The 24,366-nt window shown below is 32.1% G+C and overlaps 1 protein-coding gene across 1 annotated transcript in view; it reads left to right on the top strand.

The window, feature by feature from the left end:
• Positions 1-21,328, top strand: part of LOC131845723 (hemicentin-1-like) — a 34,681-nt gene extending 13,353 nt beyond the window's left edge. The window contains exons 8-16 of the mRNA XM_059194815.1: positions 510-669; positions 8,125-8,281; positions 9,022-9,161; positions 10,616-10,752; positions 11,028-11,193; positions 16,252-16,405; positions 17,039-17,217; positions 19,725-19,882; positions 21,182-21,328. Of these exons, the coding sequence (XP_059050798.1) occupies positions 510-669; positions 8,125-8,281; positions 9,022-9,161; positions 10,616-10,752; positions 11,028-11,193; positions 16,252-16,405; positions 17,039-17,217; positions 19,725-19,882; positions 21,182-21,328 (1,398 nt within the window). The remainder of the gene's footprint in view (positions 1-509; positions 670-8,124; positions 8,282-9,021; positions 9,162-10,615; positions 10,753-11,027; positions 11,194-16,251; positions 16,406-17,038; positions 17,218-19,724; positions 19,883-21,181) is intronic.
• The last annotated feature ends 3,038 nt before the right edge of the window (positions 21,329-24,366 follow it).

Here is a 24,366-nt window from a genome sequence, read left to right on the forward strand (position 1 = left end):
AGTTCGAAAAAAAGGCACCGCTTACGAGGATGAGTGCTACAATGTTTATGGTAACGCTCATGACGTTGAAAATTGTACTGTGCGGTCATTTAATAATATATAATGTATGTATATTTTTGTGTTGACGGTAAGATAAAATAATATTGGTTTCTTCCAGTTTTAGACATGATTTGTAGATACATTCGTCTTATATTTTAACGAATTAGGTGTTATTTTGCGGCCGTCCATTATTTACTTCATAGATTTATATTATTTTGTTTCTGCTGCTATTAGCAATGTGTGAGACCACAAATATTTATTGCGGAAACTGGCAGTTACTAGAAGCATTACGATCTTCTCCTATAGGTGATCAAATTACGATCTTCATTGAGTCTACATCCATATTGCGACAAATCTTATACATTTTATTTGTTTTTCTATAAAATTTACGTAGGCTACCAATAGAACTAACTATAGTACTAAATATAGTTGCATCTTAAAATCTTCACACATTGATTTTCTCTTAATAGAATTCAGAAATCTACCACAACGAGGCTGCTGGCATTATTCTCAGTGCTCAAAGTTTGGTATTACAAAGTGTGACTAGAGCAGCGGCTGGAGATTATACTTGTATGGCTGCAAACAGCGAAGGAAAAGGCACGAGTAACCCCGTCACACTGCTTGTAAGATGTAAGTGAATTTATTTCTAATTTTTATTCGTTGACTAAGTTATGATTTAGCATATAGGGCTCTGGAGAACAAGAGGTATCAAAAACTGTAGCTACAGTAATATAATAGAATAATATGCAATTTTTTTACTTGTACAGGTTACTGGTCGCAGGTTCTGACCGATCCCTGCAGAATGTAAACATTTGTATTCATGAGTATTATTGTTTGTATTTTTGCTATGTATATTATGTATGTATTCACATAAATGTATTAAAGTATTTTTATCAGTTGTCTTTGCTTTCTTTGCTTAGCTTGGAATTATATAACTATGTGAATTGTTCTGGGTTATTTTTTTTATTATATTAAAACTTAAAAAAATCCAAAATTTTGATATTAACGTGTATGTAAGATTTTGTGCTATTATTTACACAGAAAAATACGAAAACGTGTAATATACCTGTGCCGCTTGGTCCTTAAGGAAATTAATTTTCTTATTAGGCAACGCTTCACGTAATTAACTTCCGGGCAACTTTGCCTCTAAAGACCAGATTTCATGTGAAACTTGGTAGGATATCAATCTTCTTTAAAGTTTGATAGTTTCTTCTATTATTCTCGGAGTTTGACCCTCTTTGTCATTAAATCTTTGCGAGTTTTGTTCCGTTGCAGTTTTATAACGACCTCCAGTTAGCTGCGTTGTTAGACAAAGATTGGGTGCTAGCGTTCTAATGATGCTATTACTTTTAAGAGCACATCTACCGCTGTTTGTGGACGTTTAAAAATAGATATTACATTGGAATCACGTAAACCCTTTGTCTTTTTAGTATATTTTGCATTAATCTGGACATGATTCATGGTTTTACCCTCGGTGGTCTAACGATCGATGGTCGCGGGTTCGATTTCTCGCACGGCACAAACATTTGTATTGCATTGTATGATTGTTTGTATCGGTCTGGGTGTTTTCTATGTATAATACGTACTTATTTAAAAATTATGTATATGTATCAGTTATCTAGTACCCATAACACAAGCTTTAGCTAGCTTAATTTGGGTCTAGATGGTGTTGTGTGAATTGTCCTGAGATTATTATTACTTATGTATTTTCTAGCTAAGCCCCCAATTTCGTAAAACTTTTTTATTGATAAATCGATTATAATAAAATGTTAATCTTTTGCCCAGAGTCTAATAAACAGTTTCCGTTCCCAATTGAGAATTTGTATAATCCTACAATAAATGATTAAAATAAAACCAGGACTAATTTTTAGCTCAGATTCTAATAATAACTGTAAAATCTTTTCGGTTGTTCCCAATTGGGAATTTGTATAATTATACAGACTATATAAATAGGATATTTTCTATGAAATATCGGGAGCTCTTGAATAATAAATAACCAAATAGCCTTCATTGCTGAGGTAAAGCAATTTAAAAGCTTAATTAAATTATATTAGCCCAAATGACCAGAAGTATACCAAAATTATACGATGAATCATGATAAGGCATGGCCGCCTCAGTTTTATCTTATTTTGTTTATTGTCTTTGTCATGTAAGATTGGAATTTGATTTGTTTTGAGATGATGTATATCATTTGCTGATTGGGTGTGTCATGAACGAGAGTCTACGATATAGAATAACGTCAATCCATAAAATAAATATCTGGATGTTGGTGTCATACAAAGTGTTTTAACTGATCCCTCAGAAAGCGATGCTAAGGCAATTTGCTCAAATTCAAATTCAAATTCAAATTCAAAAATCATTTATTCATGTAGGACATTTTAGCCGCTTATGAACGTCAAATTTTTACATTATAATTTTATTTTTTTCCCTACCGTCCAGTTCGGTATATAGATCCAATTGAGAAGAACTGGCAAGAAACTCAATTGAATTACTTTTTTTTTTTAAAGCCAGTTTATTTACAATGTATATTTATATAGGTGTCTATGTCTAACATTAAATGAAAATTCAGTGCATGAACAACTATTGCCATGCACACTCGTCATTCAAGTAATCGTTTAGTGAGTAATAGGCTTTGCTCAGTAAATATGATTTAACAGATGTTTTGAATTTATTTAAGGGTAATTCCAACATATCCTTTGGTATCTTATTGTAAATTTTTATACCTATTCCCATAAAAGACCTATTAACTTTTTCTAAACGATACTTGGGGACAGCAAGTTTGTCTTTAAATCTTGTATTAATATTATGAATGTTGCTGTTTTTTGGAAATAAGTCAAGATTTTTATGAACATATAGGATATTTGAATATATAAATTGAGAAGCAACGGTGAGAATATTTGCCTCTTTGAATTTCTCTCTTAATGAGTCACGACTCTTCATACAGTAGATCGCTCGAACGGCACGTTTTTGTAATATGAATATATTTTTAATATCTGCCGCTTTTCCCCATAGTAATATTCCATAAGAGAGTAAACTATGAAAATAACTAAAATAGACTAATCTAGCAGTATCAGTATCAGTGTACTGTCTAACCTTACGCACGGCAAAAGCTGCTGAACTTAGTTTCGCTGCAAGGCTTTGAATTTGTGCACCCCATTGTGTTTTATTATCTAGTGTGATTCCTAGAAAGACAGTAGATTCTATAAATTCCAGAGATTCGTCATTTAATTTAATATTGCAATTAGTATTAAAACTTTTAGACAGAGAGAAATTAACACATTTTGTTTTTTTAGCGTTTAACATAAGATTGTTAGTTGTAAACCAGTGCAGGAGACGCCGCAAAGCACTATTTACATCGTCATAATTATTAGTCATTCTATTAACTTTAAAAATCAATGAAGTATCGTCTGCAAATAATACTATGCCGCATCTATCCTGCATGGCATATGGGAGATCATTAATGTAAACTAGGAATAAAAATGGACCGAGAATAGATCCTTGAGGTACACCCATTTGCACAAGTGACCCGTCAGACGTAGCGTTGCTAACCTTCACTTTCTGTATTCTATCAGATAGATAAGATTTTATTAAATTTAAAGCATTGTCTTTGACGCCATAAAAAGCAAGTTTTTTTAGCAATGTATTATGATCAACGCAATCAAAAGCCTTAGAAAGGTCACAAAAAACACCTATCGCATCCATTTTAGTTTCCCATGCAGCAAATACGTGTCTAAGCAACTCTGCACCTGCGTCTGTAGTTGAACGACCTTTGGAAAAACCGAATTGACTATTGTGGATTAAATTATTTAAATTGAAATAACTGACAAGCTGCATAAGGATTATTTTTTCAAAAATTTTACTGAGTGCTGGGAGTATAGATATAGGTCTATAATTTATTGGGTCACTCTTATCTCCAGATTTAAAAAGCGGTATAATTTTACTAATTTTCATTATGTTAGGAAATTTACCTTCATCTATACATTTATTGAAAATAAAAGCAAGAGAGGGCGCAATAATTTCCATTATACTATCTAGTATTTTAACAGATATACCCCATAGATCCTCTGTTTTTTTATTATTAAGCTGTTTGAATATTTTCATTATTTCTACTGATGATGTATGTCTAAAGTTAAATACAGCTGATGACTTGCTAACATTGTCTGTTAGTAAAGTTTCAGCAGCAGACGGGGAAGATTTTAGAGCCTGTGTCGTAATTAATGGAATATTAGTGAAATAAGATTCGAATGTATCCGCGACCTCTGTGTCGGAATTTACCAATTTGTTATTAATATTTAAAGCTATTTTACTATTTTGAAAATTAACTTTTCCAGTTTCGCTATTTATTACTTTCCAAGTGGCTTTTATTTTATCTTTAGATTTAGTTATTATTTTACCTAAATAGAGAGACTTAGCTGTATTACAAACCTTTTTAAATATTTTCGAATAAGATTTTACATGTTCATGAAATAAGGGATCGGATATATAGCTTCGTTTTTCGTAAAGTTCGTAAAGATTAGCCCTAGACTTATAAATACCAAACGTGGCCCAGTCACAAAACTTTGATTTTACACTAGTTGAAAAGGTTTTTGTTTTAAATTCACTGCTAGCTTCATGTTCAATTAAATTAAAAATATGTTCACATACAATGTCCGGGTCATATTGAGGTACTATAACACTAGATATTTTATGTTCAATTTTATTTTTAAAACGTGCCAAATTCTTTTGTGTTATTTGTCTGCATGTAATTGTTTGAGTCCCTTTGGATCCCTTAGTTTCAATTATAACTTTTTGTCCATAATGATCAGATCCAAGACAGTCGAAATTCATTTTCACCTTTACTTCACAATTACAAAAAACATTATCTATACAAGTGGCAGAATTTCCTGCGACCCTAGTGGGTTCTAAAAAAAGATTGTGCAAATTAAATGATTTAAATAAGTTAATCAATCTTAAGCTTATTGAGCATTCCGATAATAAATCAACATTAAAATCGCCACATACAAATAATGTTTTATTCCTCCGTGCGACTCGTCTCAATGCTTCCTCCATAGCCAGTTCAAAAGAATCAAAACAAGCCGATGGCGGACGATAAACGCAAATTATTATACAAGTAACTAATTCTACGCAAGATAGTTCAATTGTTTGCTCAATAGAAATATTTACAATGTCTTGACGGTTTTTATATTCTACATCATTTTTTAAAATAATAATTGACCCGCCATGAATGGCATTGTTCCTAGCAAAAAAACTAGCTATATTATAATGTTCAAAAGGACAAATTATTTCATATTGTTTAAGCCAATGTTCTGTCAGACATAACACCCGTACATTGTTAGATTCTAAGAATAGACTTAATTCTAATTCTTTGCTGGAGAAGCCACGAATATTTTGATGAATAATGACCATATCCTGTGGCTTAACCAATGTCGTAGATGTTAGTTTAAATTAACACATGTCACATTATTAGTATTATTACTAATATTACTAATTAAATCCGTTATACTACTTATAATGGGATCATAAATGTTATACGCTAGTAAACTAGCAATAGTCTTTTTTTGTTTTTTAGGAAGATAAAAATTACCTCCCGTCATATAATAATTTGTAACAAATTTGTTACTTTCAAAATAAAATATATCATTACAATGATATGTCATCGAATAAATTAAATTATTTATACTATAAATGAACTTATTCTGTTCATTAGTCAGGGATTGAGAGTAGGGAAATGCGCATAATAATATTTTACCTATACCAAGCTCCACTATATTATATAATGATTTTATTAAATTAACTATATCAGATTTACGCATATGCAAACAATTCCCTAACGCTATTACTAGGGTCGTGTGAATATCATATTTTTCATTTACTATATTTCTTATAATCTGATATATACCTGATCCCGGAAAACAATTATTTATTACTTGTTGCGAGAGACAGTTCGATAATAAACTACCTAAATCCTTGCCAAATTCATCTGAATAAATAATTGTTCTCCTGATGGTTTCATGTACAGTGCTGCATTTATTTACTTTTGTACTGTTTCGTGTGGGTAAACATGAAACGTCTGGTTCCGTGACGGATGAGATATCAATGTTCAACTGATTATGGTGGGACGGTTGGATATAGTTATCAGACTCTGGTGAATTACAGTGACATCTATCCGTAAGAGAAACAAACCGCTCCATGTTGTAGTTACCTAATTTTATTAAATTATCCAACTGATCAGAATATTCATGTATTTCATTCTTAGCTGATTCGTATTTCAAAGATAAATTGGACAACGAGTTCTCTAATAGTTTAATTTTTTGTGATAATTCATCTATTTTTAAATCTTTGTTATATATTTTTTCTTTACAATTATTTAATTCTATTGATAAGTCAATTTTTTGCTTCCTAGTAATAATTGATTTTAAACACTTTTTATGACTTTTCACTAAATTTTCTGATTTTCGAATAAATTTATTTAATTTTACATATTTTTTTAACTTCTTACTACTATTAATAGGTACTTTATTAGGACTATAGGAGCTTGGTGTATTTGTCAAATCTATGGTCACAAGGGGCAGAGCAGATGTTTGATCACTAGTAGTATTTAACATTTCTGTATACAGATCCATGGTCTCGTTATAACTACTCAACCGCCTGTGATCCAACAAAGATTTATTTTGTGATTGAACTTCCTCAAGGTGCCGCTCTAGATGAGTGATTTTCTGCAATGCTGACTCATATGTGTCTCTGCACAGATCATATTTATTTACAATTTCTTGAAGTTTTTCATTTTCGATATGTAGAACTTCAAAGTCTGTACTGATCTTCACTAGGTCATTCTTCAGAGCCACATATTTATCAGACATCAACTTAATTTCAATCTCACTTTCATCTCGTTCCTGTAATAAGGCCTTATTTAATTCATTGGATTTTTTAACTCTATACCTTGAGCTTAGCATCAAGATCACATGCTCTGCGGGACATCATTTTTAATTATTATGTTAAATATCTACGAAACAAGACAACAATGAATATTATTCAATAGAAGAAATACAGTGTTGAAAGTGCGCTATTTCCCTTCAATAAAATAATTTAATAATAAATAAATAAATAAATATTGTTAGTAAAAACTTTAAATACCAATACTGTTACAAAAAAATAATTAATCTTATATATTACCACTACAGTAAATATGTCTTAATTTGTCATATGATATCTAGCAATGGCTATGGATTACTAATATTGTATTGTTATTTAATCAAATACATAAGTTTAGTTTCGCACAGCTATTTGGAATATATTATCAATATGATAATAAATAAATTTTATGAGCTGTATTGCAATAACAATAATATTTTATGTTAGTGGTAGTTTTTTTTTTCCTCTCAACAACAACAACCGATCTTCACTATCGAATATTTAACTTTAATATTATTGTTTATTTGTAAACGGATATAGTAATAGTGAAGTGTAATAACTGTATTTAATTATTAAAGGAGTCAATAGAAATCCAAGACTTCTATTGTAAATTACCAATACTTTGACAGTTGGCGGTCCCACAAATTTTGTAACGTAGATTTTTGTCACAAAGAAATCACAGATTTGCACACCAACAATAATCGACGTTACTTATGCCCAAAACTCACTGATTATATACACTAGTATCGTTATTTCACAAGTAATAAATTAAAAACAATAAATAAATAAGAGCCAACTGACAAAGACTGTTATCGGCAGTGTTGCCAGAGAGAAAAAAGCTCACTAGTGAGGTGATGTAGTAATTAGTTTTAGGATACAATGAGGACTGGCATGTACTTTTAGTTTGTACAAAAGTCCTTAAAATTTAAAAGAAAATAAACTTACGTATTAAATTAGGGGATATTTTACTATATACTATATACATATACAGACATAAGATTACACTTGTCATATATTATTGTCTGCAACCTGAGTAAAGATTTTTGTTTTTAATATTGTCATGGTGAATATATCGTTTATGTAATGTGTATAGTTTATTTATTCAACAATATGTATCATCTCGATTATGAGCCGTATAGTCATTAATATAAATTCTATTTTGCTTCTATTTAGATGCACCGATATGTGCGGAACGAAGAGACGGCGAGTTGTTCGGGGCACTGAAACATGAAACTGTGTCACTCCACTGTTCAGTTGATGCCAATCCCGCACTTGTGTCTTTTCATTGGACTTTTAACAATTCTGGAGAACAAACGGAAATCCCGCCAAAGTAAGTTGAGTCTTAGATACAGATGGAATATGGTTTTATTTGCATTATAAGTAAAAGAGAATAGTTACATTAAAATAATATTTGTTAATATTAATTTTTTATAATGTTTTAGATTGTCCATACAAATTACCTGAATATAGGTCCTTTTACTGGTGAAAATCGAGTTTTTCACGTCACTACGTATAATTCTAAAACAGTCTTGCTTAAAGAAAATCTGACTAGTGCGAAACGTTGATATTAGTTGCCTTATTCCTTGTGGATGATAATGGAATGGTTCACCCACCTGGGTGAACCATTCCATTATCATCCATGGGTTACGCTGGCGGAGCACTAGTGGATGATGATAAAATGTGTATGAAGTCAGATCAGTTAGCCAACCTTGACAAATTCTCCAAGAATTTGTCATGATGGATTCTAGAGGGAACCGCGTGGATGTCAACCTGACTTAGTACATTGCATAATGGGTTACGCTGGCGGAGTACTAGTGGATGATGATAAAATGTGTATGAAGTCAGGTCAGTTAGCCAACCTTGACAAATTCTCCAAGAATTTGTCATGATGGATTCTAGAGGGAACCGCGTGGTTGTCAGTCAGTCCGCATTACTCAATTTCCCTCCATTAGTTGCTTATTCTAGGGACAAAGTTTCATCGAGCATATTTAGTTATTGTAGAAAACTTTGGATAGAAAAGGTTGGGAAACATGCAGCCTTAAATGTTAATAATAAAACATGTCTCAACAGGTTATACAACAGTCACGGACATACATCCACACTTAATTACACACCAACCACAGATATGGAGTACGGAACCTTAGCTTGTTACGGTGCTAATACTGTTGGACAGCAGAAGGTGCCATGTTTATTCCAACTGGTTGCTGCTGGTAAGAAAATTTGTAATTATTTTATATATAACAATAATAAAAACCCAAAATAATAATAATGTTCATTTGTCTTAAATAAATTATTACAACAGAAACTATTACAGTTGATGCTTATAATAATATTAAGAGATATTAATCAAGACAGAACGCGCTATAACTCAGAGGGAGCAGTGAGTCCACCCTCTCTGCTATTTATAGGTTGCTTGTTATAGTTTTTAAATAATTGTAATAAAAAATCAACGACAACGATAGCAGTAAAGTTAAAACTGTGCTATACTAAGTAAATATAAAAATTAGACAATAACAAAATAAATGAATCACTATTTTTTTTTGTGTCAGCCTTGTCAGATTCGAATTCGCAACCTTTATTATAGTAAATTCTTAAATCACGATGTTCTTTTTGTTTACATATTTTGCATAAAAGAGCGCATCTTGCACGTAACTCGTCGCTTTATATATTTTTATTTACAATAACCTAGTAATAGCACTGTCTGAAGCGCAGTGAAGACTCTGGAACCAGCAGGCGGCTAAGACGAGTTATTAAATTGAATCACGCAAACAATATTTATATTTAAAAATGATAAAGGAGATACGATATTAAAGTATAATGCTGGTATAAAGAATACTGATAAAGCATTGTTATTATCACGGACATTTTTCGAATGTTTTTTTATGCTGGCTGTAGCTGGCCTAAAACCAGGAGAAGCAAAAAATTTGCATACGGCTAAAAGTGAATTCCTACTTGTAAAAATACTATATTAATCTGAGTGCACCAATTTGGGTTCTCGACTCAGGGTGTTATAGTTTTGATCCCCCTCCGGAATCGGACAGGAGATTGACTTGGAGGAAATTTGGGGGGGTCATTATCAAAATAATTGGTGAAATCTCGCATGTAGATCTAATAGGAATATCTTATGCAAGTGCAATAGTTAATATAACAGAATTCTTTATTAGCAGCGGCCCAAATTTCTATCTCTATCCTGCAAGTGATGCTACAGGGTCCGGGTCATAGGGCTCTTTAACAATAAGGGCTCGTTTTTTTAGAGGGTCCAAACCATTGGTCTCCCTAAAATATAGTAGAGCGTAATTATGGATTGCTCATCATAGTGGCAAACAACTGTTGCTTATAGATACTGATCTGTCAAATTTGACTATTCAAAATGTCTTAAGTTTATCTGCTCTATTCTATAAATATAATTAACGACCTCGGCATTGACGGTCTAGCGGTCTAGAACACCACTTTACGACCGATGATCACGGGTTCGATTCCTTGCACGGCACAAACAATTTGTATTTATGAGTATAATTGTTTGTATCAGTCTGGGTGTTTTCTATATATATATGTATCAGTTATCTAGTACCCATAACACAAGCTTAACTTGGGTCTAGATGGCGCTGTGTGAATTGTCCTAAGATTATTATTATTATTATAATTATATTTTGTTTTCTTTCAGGTCGTCCGTTTCATCTACAAAATTGTACAGTTGCAAATCAGAGTATCGACTCATTATACGTGGAGTGTGTAGAAAATTTCGATGGTGGTCTACCTCAAACTTTTCTGATGGAGTTGCTTGAACTTCCCTCGTTGACCGTAAGTTAAGCTGCTACATTAAAATGTTGCTGCAGAAAAACTTCGTTTAAAGCAGTTTGAGAACCAAAAATTGTATAAATCTAAAGTTTTACTTGTATTTACTTGTTCAATATTGTGCTTTTATTCTTTGAGAGAATGTGTTGCCTATTAATTGGTCAACTCAAATGTTCATATCGTGCGAGGAAATGAACTCGCGACCATCAGAATTTAAGTGGTATGCTAAACCGCTAGACTATCAAGGCCGTCGATATATTAAACACTTTTAATTCCTTTAGGTCCGTTACAACATTTACACGAACAAGACTCCACCGTACTTCGAGATCCGAGGTCTTCCACCAGGCGTCAGCTATCGTATCGACCTTTATGCAGTGAACGCTAAAGGGCGCAGCGATGTATCTACTATTGAAACAGTCACTCTCAAAGGGCAGGCCAAGTTTACTGGTAATAATTTATTTATATATTTAGTTACTAGAATCGAACAGTCTTGATACTTTAACTTTTTCTGTTTTTTCCTTGTCTATCTGCAAACAGTCAATTACTTTTCATCAGATATGATTGCTAATATATAATTAATAATATACTTGAATATACGATAAACGTATAGAATAGAAATTAGAAATGTCCTGAGACAAAAGTCGATAAGCAGGAGTTGACCTTCAGCCACTCCATAAGTTCTTTCGCGGATTTAGAGTGCCATCTACACTGACACTCGTCTCTTATCATTCGGTGAAGCTGTAAAGACCATTTGCGGCCAATAGCATTAGAATAGTTCTGTAAAAAAACTCAGATAGTTACACAGTTTTATGTCTATCATTTACATTTATGCATGAATCTATAATTTTAAATTTCTGCTGCACGTCAATTTCTTGTTGTTAAAGCTTATGTAAATTATAATTAAGCCCATTTCTCGCGTACTGAGTCAACCATTTATTGCCAACTTTTCGTTTTGTTACCCTCGATTTTATTCTTACTCGAAATACTTACCAATAAAACCGCTCGAAATAGTCACGCCAACTGCATGAACGACTTAATTTTGCGAAACTTGATATTATATAAAAAGCATAAAATTATAAATCACCCAGCTTTGACTTTATTTCCTTGAAATACAACCGTACTTGTTTAAGTGGCTCTTTGTGTAGCAATTTGTGTTTTTATTATGAACGTAATTCTGTGATGATTCGTTAGCTTCTATCAAAATACTTATTTGTTTTATACCTTTCTTATGTTTTTCATTATTTCAATGTTTACCAGTCTCATAATCTTTTCTCTTGTCCATAGCTATTTCAAGAACATTGTATTCAGCGTTGAGATTATTGTATATACTTAGTCTTGTAATTTTATTTACTTCTTTCATAGCGACTGAATATAATAAATAGAACTTACCCGTCTATCGCTTTAAAAGATAAGTTTGTTTGTCTATCAATAAATACTCTTGTCATTTATATTTTATTCCATTCGTGCGCCTCATACTACCTTATGTTTACAACATAGTAAATCATTTTAACCTCTGTAAGAAAATTTATTGAATTATACTTCTGGTCTTGTCCATTCCTGGACTAAGATCTTACCTATTTCCAAGACCCTACGCCAATATTTGCCGAAATTGGTAGAAGGTATCGAAATAGTCTCACGAGTCTAATTATTAGGTCTGATTTTATTAACTCTATTAGGTTCTGTATTTAGATCAGATAAATGAAGTTGATTTTAAAAAAATATGTTTAAGAATACGATATGTATTTGTTTGAAGTAATTTACAAATAATATTTTAACAGCAATAAAGTTTTTCATTTTCGAAAACGTAATAACAATTAGTTATACCCATTGTACCCTAAAACTAATTACTAGGGAACAAATTGCCTTAGCCGCACTGTCTGAAGGATCGGCTAAAACAGTTTGATGGCAACAACATCTAATATATTTATTCCATTGTCTGACGTTATTCTATGTCATACACTCATGTTCCTGACTCACTCCATCTGTAAATGATATACATCCTCTATTATACTACATACTTCACAATTTTGTGAATTGCTTTTTTTCATATACAAACTTTGCCGATGGATAATATCCATTAATGACATTTTTACAATGTAAGAACGTTCTTCTAAGATCTAAGTTCTAAGAACGTTCGTTTCTGTAGTGTCTGTACCAAATGCCCTTAGAATGAGATATACTGGAATTTCCATTTCTCAAATATAATTCTTTTGAATTTATGCATAACTTTCTAAGTCGGTTGTATTTGAATTCTTCCTCTATTTCTTCTTTCTTACTTTACTTATCTATTTTAAAACATATGTCGATAATATGAAAAACAATAGTAACAGCAAATTTGTTCAATATTTCAGTTCTCTTTTGTTTAATATCTTCAATTAGATGGAATAGAATTCCTAATGTAGGTAATTAAAGAATTAACTTTTAAGTATTGTCATAAATAATGTAAGGCCTGCTATTAGTAAAGGGGATGCTAATTGTCTTATGATGACAGACATCGTCGACATAAACTAATTCTACTATATTACAACATATTTACAAGTACTCTCATAAAATATTAATTATTTCATTACATCCATCTATGATTACCTATTATTGAACAAGGGCTATTTATTTCCTCTAACGACGTAGTCTGTTTTATTATCTCAGACAATTATGACATTACCTATGTAGCCAGTTTTTTGCGATTCTTAAACAGTGTTGGGTTATTAATGAAAATTAATATTAATTAGCGATTTTTATAGGTTACTCAAAAACAATATGTGGGTGTTTAAATAAAATGTATTAACACAATTTTAAAATGGTATAGATATGAATAAATATAGGATTGTTATATCAAAGTTGTTGTTTGAAAGAAAAAAATAGTTGGTTTATATTTTAATACCATAAATATTTGAATATTACGGAAGCCACAAAAATGAATTTTTGTTTTGTTTAATCGAAGACGTTAATGGAGACACTGGGGTGTGTAGGTAAAATTTAATAATAAGTTTTGGAATTTCAATAACTTAGAAAACCGTCTTGTACCGTACGAGGAATCATACCCACGGCCCTCGAAAATAAAGCGAAGTGTTCAACTGCTAGACCACCGAGGCTGTCAAATTTATGAATTTTCGATCATTTATAAAGTGGATTGTGTATAATGGTATGTGTACATACGTATACGGAAATCGTTATTTCCTTTATATGCTCTACTTCAACCGAGAATTTAGTCCCATTATAAATATTACCGATGACCTACATACCATGTTTTTGTGTACACACCACAATCGTACATTTCTACGGAATCAATCAAATTACAAATCGTTTCTATTCACGTGTGTTTAATTTAACATACAAAATATATTTTAATTTACATCCAACTAGCAGACCCGGCCACGCGTTGCTGTGGCTAAGGTTCTTGAATGAAATAATATTGCGGCTATAAATTGAGATGTAAGCTATCCTACATTCAAGTTGGATCAAATTGCACACAATGTGCAAATAAAATTTGCAATCGGTTCAGTAGTTCAGTCTATCGCGGACAAATAACGTGACACGCCGTTTATATATACAATACTAGGTATACTTTGTTTATATATACTAGGACAATGAACCTAAGACTAGAAACCTTAAAAAATATAATAACTAAAATATATTACTAAAAGGTGTCCCTTTTAACTACTTTAACTAACGGTAACTTAGACAAGGTTCCGAAGATACTAGCAGCGTTCCCACTTTGGATAGCTAAACTAATTCTTTGTCCGAGGTAACTGCTTCTGTGACGTCGACTAACCTTTTTGCTATTTCCTTAAAAAGTCTTATAGCGCTAGAACCCCACGGACCAAGGGTTTTGACACCGAAGGAGCCTACACTATACAAAACCATACAAAATAAAATAAATAAGTGAACAGTAATTTCGTATCCGAGCCATAATTTGATCTGGTGTTTGCTTAGCCCCGTAATTATGTAGTTCTGTATTTGCAGGAACTTAAACAAACAGAACTAGAATCAGTCGGGAAATCTAATCCGAATGATTCAGTGTTCGAGCTTTGCGCTCATAATTCACCATTGTAAATATGATTTGGTATCAAAAATTGCATCTATTCCACGAAACGGCTAAAACAAGCAGGAGTGAGGTTAATTTAGGTTGCGTGACCTAACTGTTATACGTTATAGTAGTTACCACGAATGTTCTTTCTCTTTGTGAATGCAGGTTTCCGTTGATGTTTGCAGCTTTCAATATTATAATAACTGCTTGTGAACTGAGCTCTTTATTACACTTGCACATCGACTATACTGATTGGAATAAAATTGTACAGTTTATGTTTGCATTGTCTGATAAGCAATGTTCAGTGTGGTTCAAATAAGTTGGTATATGTACCGGACGTTTGTTTGTTTGAACATTTACATGATTGTTCTTTGGAAAGCGTAAATGTTAACCGAAATAATCGTTTATTAGAATTACTCTGTGTATATTCTTAAAAAAACTTTATTTATATATTTTAGTTAACTTATTATTACCATGCAATATTTATTAGTATTACATTTCAATCCATTTCTCTCTTTTATTTGGGTATCCATTTAAGGATATAGGCTTTCGACCTCTTCCTATTTCACCATTGCCATTTTTTTTGTATCGTTTAGCTTTTGTGGTTTTATAAACCAATACTTTAGTCTTAATAGTCGCACACAAGTGACTTATTTTTTCATATTCTTTTATTTTTATTGAGAGGTCTTGTTTCGATGTTTTGCATATGTGTTATATAAAGGTATTTCAGAAATTCTAACAGATGTATATATATATATACATATTAATATGTGTTTTCTTTTTAAAAGTGTATAATTTATTTTAATATCCATAGTACAAACCTTATATATATAATATTTAATACAGTAATATCTCCCACAATGAGGTGTATGAGTTTCTTTTTATAGAACATGGCGTTGTATGAGTCATATAACGCACTGGAATGACTTTATATAACGCGTTATATATGTGAAAATAATTCACGTTTTCTTTTTCTCTTTAAAGTACTTATGAACGATATATGTATGTTTATTAAAATTAAACTAACAACATATAAAATAAAAAATATTTATACATACGTGGGGTATCCTCGTGTTATACGAGGTGATATCGTGTTGTATGACAACACGTTATAATATAGTAGTCCTTTGTTATATGGGGGACGACTGTATATTTAATAATTTTTGTTTGCATTATTATCTATAAATAAAATTGGAGTGTCTGTTTGTAATATTGAAATAATCGTTTTTTTCTCGTATGAATATAAATACGGTACATACACCAAAATATATTTTTTTACAATTTTTGTCTGTCTGTCTGTTTGTTCCGGCTAATCTCTGAAATGGCTGAACCGATTTTGACAGGACTTTTTTTGGCAGGTAGCTGATGTAATAAGGAGTAACTTAGGCTACTTTTATTTTAGAAAAATAAAGTTAAATTCCATCCGGACGAAATCGCGGATATAGCTAGATATTTATATAAATTCTAATTTGGTACAGGAGAGAGCAGTACCCTCGGGATGTCACCAGTGCTAGTATCCATAGCAGCGATGTCAGCATTGCTGGCAACAGCTGTTTGTGGTGTACTGGCCGTGCTATACAAACGGCATTCGAATAGGCACAGACATTTGCCTGCAAAACACGCTCCTTTGAGGTAAGAATTGATTACGTTATCTCGCGAGACTGTTCATGTAAATCTGGATAAATTTATATACTAATTTTCAAATTCATTATGCAGTTTTTTAGTAAAAGAATAGGGAAATATAAATAATATTTATTCAAATAAACTATAATAATATGTATAAGTAATTTTGTAATCCTTACTAATATTATGTTTGTCTGTCTCACTTTCACGCCGAAACCACTGAACCGATTTAAATGAAATTTGGTACACAGATAGTCTAGACCCCGACAAAGGACATAGGCTACTTTTTAATGCGAAAAAAGGGTTGCCAGGGGTTGAAATGTGATATGAAAGGTTATATGGAAGTATCGTCGTTGCGGGCGCAGCCAATGGTTATATATTTCTGTATGAAAATGATGGGATGAAAGTTCGTATGAAACTTTGTTAATTTTAAACCGATCGGGCTGAGACTTTGCATGCATAAAGGTACTACAACGTAGGCATCCTCTAAACAAAAGGATTTTGATAAATTCCACCCCTAAGGGGATAAATTAACCCGAGCGAAGCCGCGGGCAAAAGCTAGTATGTATATATTATTATAATTATGTAGTGTCCTGTAGCATTTAAATATACTTCTCTATTCATCTCTACTATCTCATCCAGTGAAGCTGTGTACGTGGAGAGAACCGGCCAGTGTCCAACTCCGGTGAAACAAGAGATAGAGTCCAGGTCTAGCAGCACTGAACCTAGAGAGAGAGTCGGTGCCCGGGGTGCGTTACTGCACGCGCCTGACCCCAGGGATGCTGATGATGCAGACCCCGATATCATACCTTGTCTGTATGGTGAGTTTAAATCCAAATTCAAATTCAAAAATCATTTATTCATGTAGGACATTTTAGCCGCTTATGAACGTAATTTTTTTTATATTGTAATTTTTCCCTACCGTCCAGTTAAGTACATAGATCCAATTGAGAAGAACTGGCAAGACACTCAATTGAATTACTTGTTTTTTAATAAACCAGTTTATTTACTGTCTAAACTAACACGTGGGCGTGGACCTTCAGTTTATGGACAATAATGGCGTAACTATAGTAAAAGTAACCAAAAATCGTATTCGACCTTATTTTATTTAAATTTTAAATTTCAAAATAATTAATTGTATTATATTTAATATATTTTTTCCCTATTGTATGTAGTATCAACATTATTAATCCTATTGTCATTGATTGGGCTGAGACTTTGCATGCATAAAGCTACTATGACGTAGGCTTCTCCTAAGACAGGATTTTGATAAATTCCACCCCTAAGGGGATAAAATAGGGGATGAATATTTGTATAAATCTTCTTAGATTTTTGACTGTTTGAACTGAAATTAAAGATTGGAGCTACTATGATGAAGACGATTAAATAGGATTTTGATAAATTCAACCCCCATGGGGATAAAATAGGGTATGATGCAGGATGTAAATGTATTAGTTTGAACCTATCAGTACCTAATGAAACGAATAAATTAAGACGAACAAAATTATGTTTAGTTCTTTTGACTACTTAATTTAAGTTAATTTTAGAAAAATAAAGTTAAATTCTACGCGGACGATGTCGCGGGAACAGCCAGTTTGTCTAATAACTCTTATGCTTTGCTATTCCGGAGGACGACGATGTTAGGGCGCCCCATCTCTTTCACTGTCTTATCTTATCAACCGCGGCGTATATACATATGTATCTGTAATCAATGTAAGTACAATTGACAACTACAAATTCTCCCATTTTAACATCATCATCTGATCAAGTTGTAAAAGGTATTCCGCAAGGATGTATTCTAGGTCCGATATTGTTCATAGTCATCACAGCTGACATAATTGATTCTATTAAAATTTGTAAATATCATTTATTCGAAAATCAGCGATGTAGTGACACGCTGCGGCACCAGCTGAGTGGAAGCCTTTTCAGCATAGCGAATTATTAGTTTTTAAGTTTTCTTTTTTACTACTCTACTCTTTGTTATTCTGAATAAATGATTATTATTACTATTATTATTATTTTTTTTTTTTATATTATTTTTTCTCGACTTTCGCCGGTAATCTTGGTATGTACGGGCCTAAGCCAAGTACATAACATTATTATTATTATTATTATTATCTTTCTTTAACAAAATATGAAATTATTTCAAGTCATTATTATTGTTTGTTATTCGTACAATATTCCGCATAAATAAGTCGTTTTCGTATTACCAAGAATTGAAAGATATATTCTCTATAAACGACATTTGGCCAATGTGTTCTTTCTTGTATTATATCAATTTTAATAGGAGGGATCATTACCAGACGTTTCCTTCTACCAAATTAGGTATTATGAACGTGAATGTATCAGTAATAAGGTACGCTATCTTTACAATTTCCTTTGAAAGAAAATGTATATAAGAATTTAATACGCTTCTTTGGAAATTGACTCTTATAGTTGAATTTATAATGACTACAATGCCTTGTATTTTTTGCGTGTTTAAATAATAATTGTGTGTATGTATGAGGCTATTAATAAAAACTTCTTTTTAAATTATTTTTAATGTAGTACAAAGCCGATATCGTTGCCTATCATTTGGGACATTGAATATTCTAACAAGATATATTCTAAGGCGACATTCTGTTATTTTTTTAAAAATACAAATAATCTTTATTCAAATAATAATATACGTAATATTCTTATGCTTTTGAATAGTCATCTTTTTTTTTTATTTTACACTCATTCGGAAAGCAGGTTCAGGACAAAAAGGAGGAGCAAAAAACTTACGAAACTTTGAGATTGATATAACTTTGATATAAAAAGTAGACTATAGTCCGCGAGCCAGAGCCTAATTTCGTCAAGCAGTTCCTCTCGCCCGAAAATTCATCAAATTATTAAGATTGTTGGTCCCATAAGTTGAGGTGCAGGATCGTCACAATCATATATATAGCATTTTTATAAAAAGATATCTTATGCTTCATAGGTTTAAAGTTCATATCTGTTCTTATTTAGAAAATTTATTTCAACAGGTACAAAAATTATTATAAATCTATACGTATAAATACAATTGGAGTGTCTGTTTGTAATATGGAAATAACCGTTTTTTACTACATGCATACGACTATAAATACCAAAACAACATTTTTTACAATTTTTGTCTGACTGTCTGTCTGTTTGTACCGGTTAATCTCTGAAATGACGGGACCGATTTTATCGGGACATTTTATTGCCAAGTAGCTGATGTACTACTAACTTAGGCTACTTTTATTTTAGAAAAACAAAGTTAAATTCCACGCGGACGAAGTCGCGGGTGCAGATAGTTGTCTAATATAATACTCTTCTTCAACAGAACGAAGGCCAGTATCAAATGGATACATGAGCCTGCAGCGTCCACCGTCGACCGGTAAAATTACAAAGATCGGCGGAGATGAAGTTCGCTCAGAGCCGGACGGCGGCGCCTACTATACAGACTTTAGGAAGAAGGACTATAGGATACCGTTAACTAGTGTAAGTATAAACAATATATATTCTAAATTCAAATTCAAAAACATTTATTCTTTATTCAATTTCAAATACATATATTCTTTATTCAAATTCAAAAATCATTTATTCATGTAATACATTTTAGCCGCTTATGAACGTCAAATTGCCTTTAAATTTAATTCTTCTTTATTTAAGTATAACAAAATCAATACAAATAGATATACGTCTAAGAGTACTCGGTGGTCTAGCGATTTAGCACACCGCCTTACTTGCAATCGTCGCGGGTTCGATTCCTCGCACGGCACAAACATTTGTATTCACGAGTAGATAGATAGATAGATAGATAAAAATTTTATTCACGTTAAAGGCACACACACACACACACAAAAGGCACTGTAATAATAAGAACAAAAATAAAACAGATATACACATTACATTAGTGAAGTCAAACAAAATACAATACACAGAGTACAATACATAAGAGTATGATTGTTTGTATCGGTCTGGGTATTTTCTATATATAATATGTATTTACGAGAAAAAACATATCTATGTATTTGTATCAGTTATCTAGTACCCATAACACAAGCTTTAGGTACCTTAATTTGGGTCTAGATGGCGCTGTGTGAATTGTCTTGAGATTATTTATTTATTTATCTAAGAGTACACCAACATATTTTTTTTTTTCGTTACACAGACAATAAGTCTTTTTTTTAAACATATAACTGTACGAAAAATGTATATACAATAAATGTGACGATCAATAATTAACTCTTTAAAAACATTTCTGTACGTTTTGATAGTTATATCTACATAATACAACAATTTTTTATATTATAATTTTTTCCCTACCGTCCAGTTCAGTATATAGATTCAATTGAGAAGAACTGGCAAGACACTCAATTTTTTTTACTAGCTATACCTATATGTTATTTTGATGTATAAGCTATGTCATTGTAAAGTTTCATTAAAATCCATTCAGCAATTTTTGCGTGAACAAGTAACAAATATCTATCGGTCTGGATGTTTTATGTATGTATTTATAAAAAATGTGCGTATTATCAGTCGTTAAGTACCCATAACACAAACTCTGCTTAGCCTGGGTCTAGATAACGCTGTGTGGATTATCCTAAGATATTGTTGTATTTATTTTTTATTCTTTTATTGTGTGGTTTGGTCTACTGTTTGGTGCTTAGACCTATAGCACTGCAACCTGTTTCAGAGTTCGCATCCTAGACTATATATATGTAAGGTATTTACAATCTGGACCTTATAGCATAAATTAAAAAAAAAATTAAAAAATATTATTATTCATTGTTACAGTCGTACCATAGTTTAGGACGCGTGAACAAGGGTGTGAACGCGTGTAGTCCGAGTTCCGCAACGGGGGTAACTTCATCCCTCACCGCCCACCGACTGCGACCTGAGGTGGTGACCACCTCGCACAGGGTCCAGGAGAGCTGTATATAAATTTTGTACAAATAATATAAGTATTGACTGTGTTCCTTTATTAGTGTAAACCTTTTGTAAAAGTCTTATATAAATTGTATGTAAATTGCAAAATTGAGTGAGTGGGAGAACATAGAGATGTTTTATTATGTTGATAGATAATTTTCTACCTTACGGTGTTATATTTAAAGTGTATTTCATGAGTGAACCCAATTCTCTGATATATATAAACTTATATATATGTACGTGAAAGTCATTGATATTCATTATTTGAATTTGGCGCGCATTTGTAGTTGAATTAAATTTAAACGTCAGAATGATGACATTAGTCGAGGAAGTTTCTAGATGTTTCTAACAGTTTTGCTGAATAATAATACGTTTATAATTTCAGTTGATAATTTTGTGAAGAAATAGCGTAAATTGTTTCTCATTTTAGGTGAGTTGTTAAAAATTGGTACTATTAGTAATGCGCAATTTCATACAACAAACATATATTTATTAACACCTATACTTTATTAATTATATATACTAATTCTGAGTAAACTATAAAAATGAGTAATTAATGTTAATTTCGAATAGTGCCACAACCTTATTTAAAAATTGCTAAAAGCTGGCAACATCGGTAATGTCAAAATTGTCTCCGGAAATAAAAAACAACGTATTACATAATATTTATATTTGTTTTACTTGTCCCCTTCGATCGATCCCCGTCCAATTCAAACGGGGATCGATGTTACGACGGCCTGAACCGTGGTTGTGGAGGGCACCGCTAGGGGTTCGCCCTAGCGGTGCCCTCAGACTAAAGTCGTATCCGTCAGGCGGGAGTTGGCCTTCAGCCGCTCCATAAGTCCTAAGTGCCATCTCACTCACCACTCGCCCTCATCGTCCGGTAAAGCTGTAAAGGCCAGCTGCGGCCAACAGCTATTGAGATAGAGTAGTCCGAAAAAACAAAAAAAATGCCTTCATTAATTGGAAGTATTACATTGAAGTATCTATATATAACTGTGTCTCTCTCTATCTATCTATCAATTCTAAAAGCGCGCGATTCCAATTTTAACCCAATTTCTAGTTAATGATTTCGAATTCAATTAACTTCAACATCGAGATTCAAAAGTAGTATAGCTGACTGACAGTGCTTCTTCCGTGTTATAAATGGAATCACATTTAGCCTGAATAGCGGAGTCATGCGAACTGGATACTGTCCTATATTTTGTACTAGATAGATCGGATTGTCTTGAATAATTAATATTTATATTATTGTTTGGGAAACTACTCTGCTACCAAAATGTTAGGGAATTTACTCTCTGTATATGTATATATAGGGAAAAATAAGGAAGCGTCAGTCATTTACCTTTATGGTTCTGCCGATTTCTTGGGCTTCAGGGTCTCGAAGGTATCTTCGCTAGCTTTCCAGTTTCACAGCAGGCCTCACAGTAGGTTTAACACAGTTCTAATTTATTTTAATTCACAACACAATGCGCGCGCGCGTCAAGGCCGCTGTACGGTCCGTTTGTTACTAGTTAGAGAGGGGAAGGGAACGCGCGGGAACAGAAAACTAACGGACTCTAATATAATATAATATCTGTGCTTACGATGATACAGGGTAGATTTTGAACAATTATAATACTTCAATTTAATATACATTTTAATTATTATATATAATGTATAATTAGTAAAAATCACGGGATCTTACGACGTTTTATTTTTTATTAAGTTTTCGATATTTCGGCAGTGTTTGTTATTTTGAATTATACGTATAAAAATAACTGCGTTAAATTAAAAACATTATATATTGAAATATTATTGTACTACGAACAGATTATATTGATGGACTCGGTTGTCTAAAAGTTTAGCGCACCGCTAGTACTTTCCGATAGTCGCGGGGAACGGGTTGTCTAGTACCCATAATAAGAGCTTTGTCTATTATGATACCAGATAACCCTGTGTGGATTGTTCAGGGTTATTATTATTGTAACGAGTCAGGGGACTTTATGAGTGTTTAAATGATGAAAATATTTAGATTATGATAGTAAAATACATAGATATACAACTGTAAACTATGGAACGACAATGTATAATTGAAATATATCAAAAAATATGACATAGAAAAAGAACTGTTCTAAAAATAATAATAATATCACAAAAAAGATTGTGGTGGTCGGCTGCAAACAATTATTATTATATACTAGCTGCGCCCGCGGTTTTACCCGCATGTAATTTATAACCTATATGTTATTATAATGTATAAGCTATATTACTGTGAAGTTTTATCAAAATCCGTTGAGTAGTTTTTGCGTGAAAGAGTAACAAACATCCATAATTACAAACTTTCGTATATACAATAAGATTTCATTAATTTTAAATATCTCATTGTTCTCCCACTAACGAGATAAATCCCTAAGAGTATTATTACATGTGATATGCTTGGTGAAAATGTGACGACGTCCAATTCTTTAATTCTTCATTAAGCCTTTCTAACTGTTTTATAGTGATTATCTTATTTTATTACCTAATATTTAATTAAAATCTCACTGACTGATTAACATTAATAACCAATTTGTAAATTTATTTTTTTAATTGTTTTAACATTAATTCTATAATTATTTTATGTTTGTTTGTAATACTTTGTTGTTTCATAAAATTGAACTTCAAGAAACTTGTGTGTTGATCATTTAAACAAGGATTGTTTAAATGATCAACACACAAGTTTCTTGCTTATTCTTCTTGTGATGAGACAGCTTTCCGAATAATCGGTAGATTAAGAAAAATATTGATATGACTATTCAAAAGTGCTTAAATTAAGTTTATTTGAATAAATTATTTTCTATTCTATTCTCGGTTACAGTATATATAGTATAGTAGGTACACCAATTTCGTTGCGAATTCACTGAAACACTATAATTATATAAATTCCTAATCCTGCTCGCGGCAAATTCAATAGAGCTCAGAAACATTGCATTCCGAAGGTCGTAAGTTCTTAAATGAATACTGATGATCGTAATCTATTTGAGAGAATGGACAGGTGATATGCATCTACAGAAAGTATTCACAATATATTC

Source organism: Achroia grisella, unplaced genomic scaffold (genome assembly GCF_030625045.1).
Source record: "Achroia grisella isolate CSIRO2021 unplaced genomic scaffold, CSIRO_AGI_Agris_v1 utg483, whole genome shotgun sequence".
Classification (NCBI taxonomy): Eukaryota; Metazoa; Arthropoda; class Insecta; order Lepidoptera; family Pyralidae; genus Achroia; species Achroia grisella.